The sequence below is a fragment of the Gossypium hirsutum genome, chromosome D03 (assembly GCF_007990345.1).
Source record: "Gossypium hirsutum isolate 1008001.06 chromosome D03, Gossypium_hirsutum_v2.1, whole genome shotgun sequence".
NCBI classification, from domain to species: domain Eukaryota; kingdom Viridiplantae; phylum Streptophyta; class Magnoliopsida; order Malvales; family Malvaceae; genus Gossypium; species Gossypium hirsutum.
Window position 1 is genome coordinate 43,742,442 of NC_053439.1, and position 16,306 is coordinate 43,758,747.

The 16,306-nt window shown below is 33.7% G+C and overlaps 2 protein-coding genes across 3 annotated transcripts; both read left to right on the forward strand.

Moving 5' to 3' along the window:
• Window positions 1-3,764: 3,764 nt before the first annotated feature.
• LOC107949621 (ribonuclease TUDOR 1) lies at window positions 3,765-9,338 on the forward strand. Of its 2 annotated transcripts, XM_016884354.2 has the most exons (17): window positions 3,765-3,915; window positions 4,222-4,397; window positions 4,614-4,688; window positions 4,792-4,905; window positions 4,980-5,084; window positions 5,169-5,375; window positions 5,465-5,683; window positions 5,763-5,870; window positions 6,173-6,343; window positions 6,448-6,645; window positions 6,739-7,110; window positions 7,209-7,511; window positions 7,590-7,778; window positions 7,869-7,949; window positions 8,027-8,221; window positions 8,457-8,831; window positions 8,914-9,338. In XM_016884354.2, the coding sequence occupies exons 2-17, from the start codon at window positions 4,239-4,241 to the stop codon at window positions 9,112-9,114; spliced, it is 3,072 nt and encodes a 1,023-aa protein (XP_016739843.2). In that variant the 5' UTR covers window positions 3,765-3,915; window positions 4,222-4,238; the 3' UTR covers window positions 9,115-9,338. The 2 variants fall into 2 exon arrangements, with proteins under 2 accessions (XP_016739843.2, XP_040946122.1); XM_041090188.1 differs by lacking the exons at window positions 3,765-3,915; window positions 4,222-4,397 and having other exon boundaries at window positions 4,796-4,905.
• Window positions 9,339-10,358: 1,020 nt separating this feature from the next.
• On the forward strand, window positions 10,359-11,730 carry LOC107949622 (inositol polyphosphate multikinase beta). Its single transcript, XM_016884355.2, has one exon. It carries the CDS (start codon window positions 10,734-10,736, stop codon window positions 11,589-11,591), a length of 858 nt encoding a protein of 285 aa, XP_016739844.1. The 5' UTR covers window positions 10,359-10,733; the 3' UTR covers window positions 11,592-11,730.
• The last annotated feature ends 4,576 nt before the right edge of the window (window positions 11,731-16,306 follow it).

Here is a 16,306-nt window from a genome sequence, read left to right on the forward strand (position 1 = left end):
TTACCTTCAACTATTGGACTGGATGAATCGAGTGCATCGGGAGTCTAAGTTTAACCACCATACCTAGAACGAACTCCCACAGCACAACTATTGATCTCTGCAGTTTGTTGTAGGAATTTCCCCAATCACTGTACAATTCCTTCACAGCCTTTAGCTTCGCTTTCTATGTATTTAGGTATGTGACGGAGTATCTGAATTAGGACTATATATCAGCTATTAGTATTGACACCGGAATTTTCGGATTCACTCTGACCAACAGGATTATGCATTTGCAAATAAACTTTGATTCCAATTTGCGATGATCCCACGTTAGTCGTGCAGTTGTACATGTATGAGGACCCTTATATTTTCGAATTTCCCAAATTTGTTACTTTTTCATCAGTGTTGCCCTAATCCTCCATTTGCATCTTTCATTACCTTTCTAGCACTCGCCAACATATTTTGTCGTCATAGAAATGACAACGTTGTAATCCACATTGAGTTTAAAGTTATGCTTCTTAATTACTCCTACAATGGCCTCCTTCGTCGGGAATTGTAAATCCATGCATAAATCTCTAGGATGCATTTTAGAACGCATTACGTGGGCCGGTAATATATAAGGATATTCGGGAAACTCTACAACATGCATTGCATTTAAGTCGATGTTAAACATATGAGCCGTAGGTTCATATGGTGAAAGAACCAAACTGAGACTGTTGGACTAAGCCCTAGTTTCAGCAGTATTCGGTTGGACGCCTTGATCGGAATCAAAATCATCATCATCTTCTTCAACATTCGCTTCCTTCAACACATCGTCTTCGTACGGATCACTAGATTTAGAATTATTTCCATCATTGTATGTAACATCAACAGACACTTCTTTTGCATTAGGCTCAACAACATTTTCGTTAAGGTCTACTGTTGTATTTTGAGCACACCCATATATAAATGGTCATGCAGAGTCATACTATCCTCTAATGGGACATTTAGATTGAAATCCAACCAACAAATTAAAGATTGCCTCCATTGAGACTCTAATGGCACCTCTACGTACAACTACTGCAATTCATTTTGTTGACCGACGGGGTTGATCGATGGAAATATTCACAATCTGTTTGGATGAGCTAGGATTCTCAACAATCGCATTCACCTCCTCCTTATCGTCCAACTCCACATATAATTTAGCCACATGATTTTTCAGATTTGTCATGAACTGCTATCATTATCTCTACATCTTCACCATCGAAAATCTGAAGGTAGCTAAATGTGACAAGATTTAATGATGTCAGAAATCTATAGAAGATTGTAGATATTGTCCTATCACTAGGGGTAAGTAAAACTCAATTTGATTCAAAAAATTAAAAAAATTCCGAATTTCGAGTTATTCAATCTTTTTGAGTCAACTCAAATAAGTAATTTGAATTTTGAGTTCAAGTCGAATTGAATTTTACAATTTTAATAACTCAAATAATCTAAATAATTTGAATAATAGATTGATGTAAATATCCCTTTTGTTGTTGTCAATTTTGAAAATTAACAAATTAGTCACTCTCTCAACAAAAATTACAAAAAAAATCAAAATAATTATAAAAATTTTAATATATATTTTTAAAAATTATAAATTTTTTTAAAAAATTAAAGAATATATAAAGAAAGTTAAAAATTTTAAAATTTTGCAATATAATAAATTTAGGGACTTAAATAAGTTAATTAATAGTTCAAGTTTATCATAGTACTAAAGTATTTTTTTTCTTATTTTACTTTGAATTTTTTTTTTCAAATATATATGGTTTCAAATTTAAGTTCTTAACATAGAATTGGTTATACTGTAACAAAATTCTAATTTAACATTTTTAATTTTTTAATTTAACTTGAACAAGTCCACTCAATTCGACTCTACTTAATTTTATTTCACTCGACTTGATTCGAAAATTTTTAAATTGAGTTACGATGATAAAATAGGATTCTTCAACTTGATTAATTCAAAATTTTTCACTCGATTTGATTGAACGCTCACCCCTACCTCCTACAATATGCTTAAATTTTACTACTAATCTTCAATTTCAACCCTTCAAGATCAGTTTTTTGTTTCAATCTCGCACTAATCTTCGAATATAGCTCAGGTTTAGTGGGTTTCTCGAATTTGTTTGTTGTAATACACCAAAATTGCAAAAGATACTAACTTATTAGTTTAAAAATCATCATATTCATTTAATGAATTAAAAAAAACAAATTTTCTTTACCTAAATCTCGAGGATTTTTGTATTACAATAAATACTTCAAACTTCAACTTTTATCTACAAAACTAATTGACCTTTTCCTTTTTCTATTCTAGGCGAGAGAATCTGATCCATTTTGTCAAATTAGTCTATCAAATCTCGGGTTCAGTGGGCCTGAAACGCCCTCAAAATTGATCTGTTGGAATTGATTCCCCATTTCTAGTCTGATCGGGTTTGACCACGTCCCCTGTTTCATGATTTCCAACACTGAAAAAGTCATTTTTTTATAAAAATGACTCAAAACTTTTGATTATTTACGAAAATTATTCACTTTGAAAATTATATACGTAAATGACCTGTTTTGAACAGTAAACGTCGGCGACCTCATTACCTTTGGCATCACCACCTCGATTTTTTTTTTAAAAAAATAATTTTTTTGGGTGCAGTCGTTGCCAATGGCGGCATTAGACTGAAGTATAGTTATATAAAACATTCAGAGACCTGATGAAATAATTACCCTTTTAGATTGGATGAAAAAAGTGGTGGTGCCATCCCTCTAGCCGCACCAATTAAATGCTTTTAAAATTTTGATCTATTTGCATGTTAGATTTGTCCTCTTATGAAATTAAATTTAAATAGTCCTTAAAATATATAAAAATAACAAAAATAAACTTATTTCAAATTTTATTTAAAAAAACAATAAACTTACAAAATATAAAATTTTTATTTAAATTACCCAGATATATCCCTCAAGAATTTCCCTCAAAGTCAAAAATTCTTATTTAGAACTTGAGAAAGATTTTTTAGGGATATATTTGGGTAATTTAAATAAGAATTTTATATAGTTTTTGAAGTTTATTGTTTTTTAAAAAATAATACAATTTGAAAATAGTTTATTTTTGTTATGCTTATATTTTAAGGGCTATTTAAATTTAATTTTAAAAGCGAACAAACCTAACATGCAAATAGACCAAAAGTTTAAAAGCGTTTAATTGGTGCGACCTTTTTTTATCTAATCTAAAAGGATAATCGCTTTATCAGGCTCTTGAACATTTTATATAATTGTACTTCAATCTAATGCTACTAATGGCAACGGCGGCACCCAAACAATTATTTAAAAAAAAAATCGGAGGAGGTGACACCAATGACAATAACATCACTGACGTTTACTATTCAAAATGAGTCATTTACGTACATAATTTTTAAAGTAGATTATTTAAAAAAATAAAAAGTTTTGGGTATTTTTATAAAAAAAAGCCGAAAATCGGGTTCAGTTGGCCTTAAAAAAGTCGGCCAGAGGTGACCCCTCACGTGAGTTGATGGGATTGACATCACTGTTTTCCGAGTAAAAGAAGGCAATCATCAAGAAATGATGAGTTTTAAATACAGCTGACACAACCCAGTGGCGCTGAAGAAAGGCAAAAGAGCAAGGCATGAAACATTAAAATAGGAAATGAATGTCACATATGTCAACTTTAGAAAATGACAAAATTAGATATTGTACTTTGATGTTATTTTTCCAAAAATATTGGAGGAGGGTATTTTTAATCCCCATTTCGATATTGCACCCGCGCCAGCCTCTCCTCTCAACATCTCACCTCCTTTGTGTTTTCATACGGAAATATAAAACCAAGTCTCACTCTTCATTTTCTGATAGATCCAATAAGGCTTCAATTTTCCTCAACCTACACCCACAATTATCCATATTTTCTTTTTGGTATTACATATGTTTCGTTTGCATTTCTATAATCTGACTCTACACCCAAGCGCAAACTTATGATCAATTTTGTCTCTACATTTTTGTTTTCTAGCTGTTGTTTGATTTGATCAAAGGGCGTTTTAAATCATTTCTGTTATTAATATTTCAATTGTTGGTTGTTTTGAAGTTGCAATGAATTCGGATCTGGGTTCTTTTTGTTTTAAAAAAAAGTTTAATTTTGTTATTTAGAATGCTATTAACGTTTTTGGTTGTTGATTGAGAAAATGATGTTGAACTGAAGTGTTTCGTTATTTTTTATGGTAGATCTTTAGCTATTGAGAATGGCGGCATCAACTGGTGGGGGCACGGGATGGTACAAAGGGAAAGTCAAAGCAGTTCAATCGGGTGATTGCTTGGTAGTAATGGCCTTGTCCAGTAACAGGCCTGGACCACCACCTGAGAAAACCATTACTTTGGCATCTCTCATTTCTCCTAGACTGGTAAACCTCAATTGGATATGCTTTTCCTTTTGGCTTTGATGCTGTTGAGTTTAATGATTTACTTGTTTGGATAATGATTTTGTTGAATGACAGTCACTTCTAAACTATAAATTAAATTGGTTAGTTTGTATAGCTGCAATGGCCTAAGAAAAACGAATTCGGTTCACGTTCTTCCCATTGAAGCTTTTTGTTTTTTTCGTCTTATCTTATTAATAGGCCCGCAGAGGGGGTGTTGATGAGCCATTTGCTTGGGATAGCAGAGAATATTTGAGGAATCTCTGCATAGGAAAGGTGCTTCGACTTTTGAATTTTTCTGGTTGTTGTTGTCGTCGTCATAGAGGACATTAGGCTGTTTAGAATAAGAGTGACCTAAATCAATCTATTCTTCACTTAGGAAGTTATTTTCAGAGTTGAATATTCAGTACCAAGCATTGCCCGGGAGTTTGGCTCTGTATATCTTGGTGACAAAAATGTTGCAATGTTGGTTGTCTCTGAAGGCTGGGCAAAGGTAATTTTCTTTTCAGTATGTTATAATACGTGAGAAAGGTTATTCTAGTTTTCAACTGAGCCAGGTTTGTACAGGTTAGGGTGCAGGGGCAGCAGAAAGGGGAAGTTAGTCCTTATGTTGCTGAATTGTTACATCTTGAAGAACAAGCCAAACAACAAGGTCTGGGCCAATGGAGCAAGGTTATCTCTTCAGTCCACCACTGAATGTCTTAGTGATTTAGCAAAGAGTAGTTTCTAAGTGATCATAATAACTGTGGGTTGTAGGTACCTGGTGCTGCAGAGGCTTCTATCCGTAATTTGCCTCCATCTGCCGTTGGTAATCCTAGTAACTTAGATGCCATGGGTCTTCTAGCTGAAAACAAGGGTAGGTCAATGGAAGCTATAGTTGAGCAGGTTCGTGATGGTAGTACTGTTCGAGTGTATTTGCTTCCTGATTTTCAGTTTGTGCAAGTGTTTGTTGCTGGTATCCAGGTGCACATTTTAAACATTTTTCTTAAAAAGATTCCATTCACCTTATGAGTTTGTCTTTTAAAATATCTATAATTTTTCTGTTAATTTAGGCCCCTTCCATGGGTAGAAGGGCTGTTACAGAAACTGTTGTTGAAACAGATTTGACCTCTGATAAACAAAATGGAGATGTTTCAGCTGATGAGCCACAGGCTGACTTAACATCTGCACAGCGGCTTACTGTCTCGTCCGCACCTTCTGCTGAAGTTTCCCCTGATCCTTTTGCACCAGAAGCTAAATATTTTACAGAAGTTCGTTGTCTGAATAGAGATGTAAGTGAATGTATGCTTTAAATTGACTTGTGTTCATGCATTTTGTATAGTTACTCTAAATTCAAGGTTGATTTTGTAGGTACGCATTGTTCTTGAAGGTGTTGACAAATTCAGCAATTTGATTGGATCAGTTTATTACCCGGAAGGCGAATCGGCAAAAGATCTCGCTTTGGAACTTGTGGAAAATGTATGTTCTGGATTTCTTTCTGCAGCATTCTAGCCTATCAATTATGCCAACATTGAATTATGACTGAACTATTAGTTTGTAGTATTCTTTTATTTGTTCATTGAATTATTGCTAAACTAGTTTTAAATGCTATGTTATGTACAGCCTTGGTCTATAATCAACCAAATCTTTTATTTGCTTATAAAGCTTCTTTTCATACTAATGTCTTAATAAAACGTCTTTCTTTTCTTGAACTTATGCTCATGTATTCTGAATATTGTCTTGCTCCTCTCTCAACCTAACCATTACCTCTCAAACCAAAGGGTCTAGCAAAATATGTTGAATGGAGTGCTAATATGATGGAAGATGATGCCAAGCAACGGTTAAAGGCTGCAGAGCTTCAAGCCAAGAAGACTCGGTTGAGGATCTGGACAAACTATGTACCCCCAGTCACAAACTCCATGGCAATCCATGATCAAAACTTCATAGGAAAGGTACTAGCAAAAGTTTTTGCCATTAAATTTTCATGTTGTATCGTAACAATAATACAAGGTTCTTGGTTTTCGTAATTAGTTATAATTGTATGGGTTTTTCACAGGTGGTGGAGGTTGTTAGTGGGGACTGCATTATTGTGTCTGATGATTCTATCCCATACGGTAGTCTTCTTGCAGAACGCCGAGTCAATCTTTCAAGCATTAGATGTCCAAAAATGGGCAATCCTCGTAGAGATGAAAAGCCAGCTCCTTATGCTCGGGAAGCAAAGGAGTTTTTAAGAACGCGCCTTATTGGAAAACAGGTTTGGATTTTTTTTTTCTTTAAAATCTTATTTTGGTAGTGCTATGCTATTTAGGAACCCTTATTTATAATTTTTCAAAATACTTTTTGTCAGGTGACTGTACAAATGGAATATTCCAGGAAAGTCACCATGGCGGATGGAACTGTGGCAGCTGCTACACCTGCATCTGCAGATTCAAGGGTAATGGATTTTGGCTCTGTCTTCCTCATGTCCCCTGTTAAGGGTGATGGTGATGATGCTTCTGCAGCAGTCCCATCTGGAACTGGTAACCAGCAGCCTGGCTTGAATGTTGCAGAGTTGGTGGTTGGGCGTGGCTTTGGCACAGTGATAAGACATAGGGATTTTGAGGAAAGATCAAACTATTATGATGCCCTTTTGGCTGCTGAATCACGCGCTATTTCTGGGAAGAAAGGAATTCATTCTGCCAAAGATCCACCAGTCATGCACATAATGGACCTTACAATAGTCAGCAATCCATCCTTTATGTTATTTATTTTCTTGCTGGCATATTTTCATTTCTTATCTGGATTCTAATTTTCATATGCTATCTTGCCTACATGCAGGCATCGGCCAAGAGAGCCAAAGAATTCATGCCGTTTTTGCATCGAGGCAAGAGGGTTCCAGCTGTTGTAGAATATGTCCTAAGCGGTCATCGTTTTAAGTTGTTGATCCCCAAGGAAACTTGTAGCATTGCCTTTTCATTTTCTGGTGTCAGATGTCCTGGTCGTAATGAGCCTTATTCAGAAGAAGCCATAGCACTGTTGGAACAATGGCAGCAGCAAAAAGAAACAGAACAAGATAGCAGCATGGTTGGCCAATTTCAACAAGCACTGATGAGACGAAAGATCATGCAGAGAGATGTGGAGGTATAGGTTTCTCTTTGAACTGCTTGTCTGCCATTTAGTTTGTTATTCTTTTTACAAATGAATATTTTTTGTACATAGATTGAAGTGGAAACTTGCGATAGAACTGGAACATTTTTGGGGTCTTTGTGGGAGTCTAGAACCAATATGGCAGTAACACTCCTTGAGGCAGGCCTGGCAAAGCTACAAACTTCATTTGGTATTGACAGGATTGCCGATGCGCATCTTCTTGAACAGGCTGAGCAATCTGCTAAGAACCAGAAACTAAAAGTAAGAAGCAGTGCCATCTTTTATCACCATTGTTCATTTGGTAATGCTAAATGAATTGCCTATATTTATCTTTAAACTTTTTCTTTCTAGATTTGGGAGAACTATGTGGAAGGAGAGGAAATTACCAACGGACCAGCCGTTGTTGATAACAAACAAAAGGAAGTGCTAAAGGTGCTTTAGGAACCCAACTAAATAATTGTATTTGAGTATGTCATGAACTGGTGAATAACTTTCATTGCTACTTTGAGGTTGTTGTTACAGAAGTAGTAGATGGTGGAAAATTTTATGTCCAGACAGTGGGAGATCAGAGATTCTCATCGATTCAGAAACACCTGGCATCTTTAAGCATTCAAGAAGCTCCTGTGATTGGTGCTTTTAATCCCAGGAAGGGTGACATTGTCCTTGCTCAGTTTAGTATGGATAATTCCTGGAATCGTGCACTGGTTAGTTCCATGTACTTGATTTTGAATCCTTTTAAGCTTTATCTATGTGTGCATATAATATTGGTGTCTTGTGGCAACAGTCTTTTTCACTAGATAATTGGAACTATGGTTATATCTTATATTTTTTGTGTTGGGGCCTGTTAAGCATCATCTTTGTATGGCATTTCATTCATGTAGTGTTTCACCTTTCACTACTGATTTTTTTATGAATGCATCCTTGGTTTGAGTTGTGTAGATTGTAAATGCACCTGGAGGAGGAATTCAATCTCCGAAGGACAGGTTTGAAGTGTTTTATGTTGATTACGGGAATCAAGAAGAGGTCCCATACAGTCAATTACGACATCTTGATTCAGTATCAGCTACTCCTGGGCTTGCCCAGTTATGCAGTCTTGCATTTCTTAAAGTTCCAGTGCTTGATGATGAATTTGGTACTGAGGCTGCCCAGTTTTTGAGCGAGCAGACACTAGGCAGTTCACTGCAGTTTACTGCTACTGTAGAGGAAAGGAATACTTCTGGCGGAAAAGTGAAGGGACGAGGAACTGGTACAGTTCTCATAGTAACACTGCGTGCTGAGGAGTCAGAGCTAAGTATTAATGAAGCAATGTTGCAGGTTTGAGCAATAAGACCCCTTGAATTATTGTGTTATAATATCATGGAAAGCTTATGATTAGTGTCCATGGTGTGTTTTTCAGGAGGGGCTTGCTAGGTTGGAGAAAAGGAAGAGATTTGAAGCAAAGGAGAGAAAAGCAATGCTTGATGAATTGGAGAAGTACCAGAAGGAGGCGAAAACTGCTCGGCGGGGAATTTGGGAGTACGGAGATGTGGACTCTGATGATGAGGAGGATACACTTCCCCCACTTGCAGCGGCTAAGAAATCCGGTGGTAAGAGGTAGTAAAAACCACAAAATCACTTGAGGCTTTAAATTAATTCAAAGCGTTGGATTTTATTTATAATTCGAAGAGTTAAAATTAAGAGTAGGACAACCTAAACTAGAAATTGCCATTTTTATATCCATTGTAGTGAGGGAACAATTTTTTTAATCCCATGTAAATAAGGGGAACGGTAGCATTTGTCTTCTCTTTCCATGCCGGATGTTACAAACATTAGTTTCCCCAAGCCTCTATTTTTGGATATTTTTTATCTAATGCTATCCAATTTTTCTTTTCTGAAAATTTCTAATTGGGACATTCATTACAACATACCTATAATAAATAATTCTATCAAAACCATTGTCCTATTCCACCAACCATATAATTTTAACCGTAATGTCAAATTCAGTCTCATTGTTTGTATTTTTTGTTAACTAACAACAATTCACACATACTTCATGTTTTTTTTTATTCTTTTATGAATATTAATGATCTTATCTAATAATTTTTACTACTCCATTTCAAATGGTATAAATGGTTTTCTTGTGAAAAAGTCTTTTGACAACATTCATTTAACATCACATCTTTAATTTTAGTTTCCAATTTTAAAATAAAAATATTTTTTATATAATATTAAGGATAAAATTTATATAGTTTGACCTCGTACCAAATGAATGTTTGGTAAAAACTTCAACTGTGTGTGACTTGCTTTAATTTTTTTATATAATTTTACATATATTTTAATTATTTATTAGATGTTTATTACACTTTGAATATATATATTCATTAAATAATTATAATGACTTAAATTATTTTTTCACTAATAAAAAAAAATTTAAAAATCATCTAACCCTTTCATTAAATCAAATGATAAATTCTATAAAATTAAAATTTGATTTGATTTTTCATCAATAAAAGTTTACTTTTGTAGTACCCTTCACTTGACTCAAATAAATACCAGATATAAGACATCATATTGGTTGTTGAAGCAGCCCAAACAAAACTAATCAAATATTCATCGATTTTAAAATTATAACATATTAAATAACATATATAATAACTACTACAGATGATACGAGAATATCTTAAATGAAAATAAAACTTGAACAGGCTTTAGAATGATAATCTAAGTCAAAAATATATAAATAAATTAGTACTAAATAATAATAATTATTGTTATTATTAGTTTATGAAACGACATTTTAGTTTTAATTTGCTTTGCTGTGGATGTTGTAATTAGAAGAATAGGTAAAATCAGCTCCAGATATTTTTCAAAGCTTTTTTTGGCCATTGGACATGTATCAGCAAACATAAATGGTAACAGTAAGCAGACAGAGCTCTGCGGAGTTCCACAGCCTTCTTCAAGAACAAGAAAACTCAAAATGAAAAGGAGCCTAGTGGGCAGCACCAACGTGTTTTATTCGAATAGACATGCCTGCCAGACAATGGGCATGGCATCTTCTCATTCACGCGTTACATCACATCAGAACGTGATTCGAAGCCAAGCTACGCTCCTATCTTCAACTTGGATTCTCTCTTAAACTAACGCTAACCTGCCAATGCATTGATCAACATGTTTAAGTTCATCAAATATTGAGTGTGTTTTGTGTTTGTGATTCAGGTCACCCCCAGTTTCTACATCATGTTTAAGATTCCAAAGCATCAGGTTGCTGGTCATCAAGCCATTGATGGAAATCTCGGCCCGCTCGTAGACGATTCAGGACGTTTCTACAAGCCTCTCCAGGACGATGAACGCGGCACCACGGAGCTGGCCTTCTATCGATCATTCTCTTCCAAGCTTCCACATCACATCCGTGGATTCTTTCCTGTTTTCTACGGCACCCAACTTGTGGAGGCCTCTGATGGGTCTGGTTTACGTCCCCATCTTGTCTTACAAGATATAACCTCCAATCACCTTAATCCATCTATCTTGGACGTCAAAATCGGTTCCAGAACCTGGTCCCCTGAAGCATCCGAAGATTACATCCAAAAGGCTCTCGAAGGAGACAGATTAACTACTACTGTCACCTTAGGGTTTAGAATATCTGGATTGCAGATATATGAAAGCAAGGAATCGGGATATTGGAAGCCGGCAAGGAAGGAAGTCAAGAGTTTTAGTGCCGATGATGTTAGATTAGTTCTGAGGAAGTTTGTTTCATCAAATCTGGAACCGGAACCGGATTGTTGTTTCGCTTCTACCATATATGGTGGTTGTTCAGGGATTTTGGAACAATTATTGGAGCTGAAAGCATGGTTCGAGGATCAAACGGTTTACCATTTTCATTCATGTTCTCTTCTCCTCTTGATTGATAAAGAATCGGTTTTGAATGGAAGGACAGTACCGTTTGTTGAAGTTAAACTCATCGATTTCGCTCATACTGTGGAAGCTGAAGGTGTTATCGATCATAATTTCCTGGGTGGACTATGCTCCTTTATCAAGTTCGTCTCTGAGGTTCTCACAGATTCCAAAGTATCCACAATCCAAGCTAGTTTTAATTAAAGAACCTGAGAAGAAATGGATATGTAGTAACAGAAAGTGATGAATTATCTGTTTCTTGACTTAAAGCTATGAGAGAATGTTGTCAAATAAGTGAATATCTTTGATGTGTTTTCATATATGAATCGGGTTGTGTTTATATTTTCTCAGTAGAGAAGGCCGAAGGGTTATATGAAAAAATAGACCTAAAAATGGCTAGGTAAGGATGTGAGTCGCCAATGGATAGTATGTCATCTATATATCCATATTATCTTTAAATAATCATCTTCGTCCAATATTTTGCTAAATATTTCAACTTTGAAAATTAAATAAATAAATTGTAAATAATATGGATTCCAATAATAAATTTGGATATCTTATTCCATTATTAAATATAAATAAGATACAATAACAAATTTAGCTTTTAATATTTATATATTTTATCACTTTGCTCATTATTCGTTTTTTGATCACTTTAGCCATAACCTTTCAAAATTTATTCAAACTGTTTTTTATGGATGAAAAATCTGACTAAACTATTACATTTTTAATAGCATTGATGTCGCAACTCACATGACATTCTACATTTACTTTACGACTAACACCGATATATTTCCTAAAAGATTATTTAATCAACTTTTTTTAAAAAAATTTATTGATTTTTTTATGAATTATGCGTGAACAGCCACATGAGTGCTCATGCCAATGCCATTAACTTTTTACAATTCAATCAATTTTTTGTCCAAAAGAAAGTAATTTGATTAAATTTTGAAGGTTGAAGGTCAAAATGATAAAAAGAAGAAGAAGAAGAAAAAGAAAAAGAACTAAAGTGACAAAATAGATAAATGTTAGACACTAAATTTATCATTATGCAAATTCTAATAAGGAAATTTCTCTTTCCAAAATCAAAGTAGGATACTATTGCAAATAATAAATAATGAAAGACCCAAAAGATCCAGATCCTTAAAAAGAAAAGTAAATTACACTAGTAGTCACTTAACTATTAGTAAATTTCTTTTTTGATCATTCAACTACGAAAAGTTATAAAATGGTCAGCCAACTATTCATTTAATTTTTTTTTTGGTCACGAACTGCTAAATTACTAATGGAAGGATAGCTTAGCAGGTTTTAAAATTGGTATATAACAACTTTAACCCTTAACATTTATATATTGTGTCAATTTAGTCTTGTTTCTAAAATATATGACCCTCAATATTTACAAATTGTGTATTTTGGTCTGTTTTGTAGATTTTTTTTCTTTCACTACAGGAGAAAATGTATATAGTAGTGCAAGTAGCGGTGTTTTTAAATGAAACGCCACTAGTTTTTACAATTAGCGTCACTTTGTAACATTATAAGCTAAAAAAAGAACACTACAATAATCTTATTTTGATGTAGTGTTTGTAACATTGAGGGTTAATCTTAAAAGAATAAGAAAAGATAAAATTTATTATCTTTGATTTTTGAGTATTTTCATTTTTAGTATATTTTCAATTAAATTTAGCTTATAAATTTATTTTTTAGCTTTTTAGGTGAAATGGTCACAAAGAAAAGAAAAACTACAAAAAAAGGTACCAGATTACACAATGTGCATATGTTGAGGGTTAAGTTTTTTTGAATCAAAATTGTAACGACCCAAATTTCAATACTGTTGAAAAACGTAGTTTCAGAACCTCATTTCTGTAAACTAAGCCTGTAAACATAAAACAGGAAATTTTACGAAGTTATTATGAAAACATATTGAAGTTCGATTAAGTAATTTAACTGATAAAGTGGTTAATTAAACTCAGGGACTAAATTGTAAAAGTTTAATCACTATTGAGTTTTAATTTAGAAAAGGCTTGGGGACCTATATAGCAATTATCTAAAGGACCAAAAAGGGTAATAAACCAATTTTTGGCATGAGTCGTTTGCTGTCAAATGTAGTAGTTAATTTGAGTCATTTTCACACTTAAGGAGCTTATTTTATAGGCAATTTAGTATTTTACGTTACATTTCCGATATTTAGTACTTAGAATTAAATATTAGTAAAATAAGTGTTTTTAACACATTTTGTGAGTGAGGTGACCTATTAGGCCGACACGGACCTTAGGTAGTTCTAATATATTCAATTGAGTGTGTAAGGTGAAAGATTAAAGGCCCAATTGATGTGGAAGCAAGGGATGAATGATGCACAAGCTTCCCAGGACGTCAAAGCACAGATTGAATGACACAAGGCAATTTTCACTTGTCGTGTCACGCCATAGAAATTGTATGTCATGACACAAGTCAACTTGCTGCCCAAGGATGCTAAGACTATTTTTGTCCGCACAACCAACCTTATATGAAGACCTAAAATATGCCAAATACCTAATTTGGGCTGCCAACACTTCTTTAACAGCCTATTTTTAGTGAAATTAAAAAAGTGGTTTCAAAATCACAAATTTGATGAGTAAATATTTATTTTATTATTATTTTAATGTCTATGAAATCTTAGTAAGGTCGTATAAAATTTTCATTAAGAAATTTTGAAATTTGCATGCTTAATTTCGTGAAAAGGACTAAATAGTAAAAGGTGCAAAAGTAGAGTTCTATTAGTTAAAGGCATCTATTAGCTATGAAATTAAATTTTTAAGGGATTTATATGGTAATTAAACCATTATAATAAATAGTGGGCAAAGATGGACACTGAATAATTGAATTTTTATGTTATAACAAAGGTTAAACTAGTAATTTAATAAATAAAAGAAAATTAAAACAAAGTAAAAATGGTATCATCTTCTAATTTGGTTTCTTCCACTGAATATTGAAGAAAAACACCATTTTTGGTGATTTGAAGGTTCGACCAAGAATTCTCTTTGCATGTGAGTGATTTTTTATCACGTTTTTAATGATTTCTATGTTTTTAAAGCCGTTGTAGCTTAATCTAGCTAGCCTAGGGACTAATTTGCAAAAATGTTAAAGGTTTAGGTTTTGCCATGAATGTTCTTGCATGATTTTTGAATTTTAATGAAAGATTATGAGTCCTTGTTGTTAAATAAACAACTTTTGTAAAGTGATTTTTGATGAAATTATCATTTAGAGACTTAGTTGTAAAAGTAGTAAAATACCATGATAAATTTGTGAAATGTTGAGTTGTATGGGGTTTTATAAGTCCCTGGGTAATTTGGCTAGCATGAAAAATGGATGAATTTGCATAAATGTCAATTTACGAGCTTAAAAACTAAATTGTAAAGAAGTTAAAATATTAGGGGTAAAAGTGTAAATTTGTAAAAGTATGGATTTTGGATTAAATTGAATAGTATGATTATTAAATGAATTGAATTTGCTTATGTAATCTAAAGCCTCGAATTAGTGATCTCATTTTTGCGTCTTTGTAATCGAGGTAAGTTTGTATGTTTAAATAACATTTTAATGTTATTTTGATATATATGCTATTGTATTGTTTATCATGTCATGAAACAATAGACATCCAACGACATTTTGACAATTATCGAGCCCCATTTGATACAAATGACATGTCATTAGTGCTGCCATGTTTCGAGTGCTGGTCTTGAATATCCTATCGATGGCTAAGTTTCAACATTTATTGCTGATACTCATCAACTTGTGTGAGTGGCATCGTATAGCTTACATTCCAACCGTCAGCTTGTGTGAGCAGAGCCATTTTATGGCTCGAGTGAGCAATGATGTCAAGGAAAAGAAAAAGAATGATTTTGACAATGTGTTTAGCACATTTTATGTGAGCTTTCCCGCGTATCCGATATTATTCTAAGTGATTCAACGGGCATGCAAAGGGAATGAACGGTAAGTGTTCTAATGGTTATGTTATAAACATATGGAAAGGATTATGTAAGCTTTCCCGCGTATCCGATATTATTCTAAGTGATTCAACGGGCATGCATAGGGAAGGAACAGTAAGTGTTCTAATGGTTATCTTATAAACCTATGGAAAGGTATGAAATGATCTATAAATGTATATCTATGTTTATAGAAAGTATGAATCCAATGGCATTATGTTCATGTAAATTTACCTTACCATGTGATAATTCAAGTGAATTATCTGTTAAAGCACTAACAATTGTTATTGATGATGCTCAGGCTTGTGTCAAGCTATTGGTTGGATTGTATCATGTTTAATTTTAAAGTTATGCATTGAAATGGTAAGTTATATTCATGTTATATGAACTTACTGAGCATTATATGCTTACGTAGTTTTCTTTCCTATGTTTTATAAACTATCAAAAGCTCGATCAGTTTGGAAGCTCATTGAAGACCTACCACACTATCCAGCGATTATATCGATAGATTTTGATGTTTTGGTCAAGGTTTATAATGGCATGTATAGGTGGACTTATGTTTAATGGCTAGTTGATGTTTATGGCATGTAAATGTTACTTTGAATTTGTGGTATTTTTGGCACTTTTAATACATTGTGGTTGGGTTTTAATATGGTCAAGTTGATGCATGACTTTATGACCAAAGTGGTAAGTGATGGTATGTTTGTTATGTGATCAATTATGGTATGTTTTTATATGGAATTAAGTTAGTTGTGTATGGTTGATGTATGGCCAACTATCCATAAGTTTAAATGTGTTTAATGGTTTGTAATTGAGGTGACTTATTGGCATATTAGTTGTATAGATTAATGGTTGAGATAGGTGATGGAAATGGCTTCATTTTGGCCAATTTATTGTCCATACGGCCCTACGGCACAGTCGTGTGTCCCCTGTAGGTTTTAAAGGTTGCAAGTCAGGAAG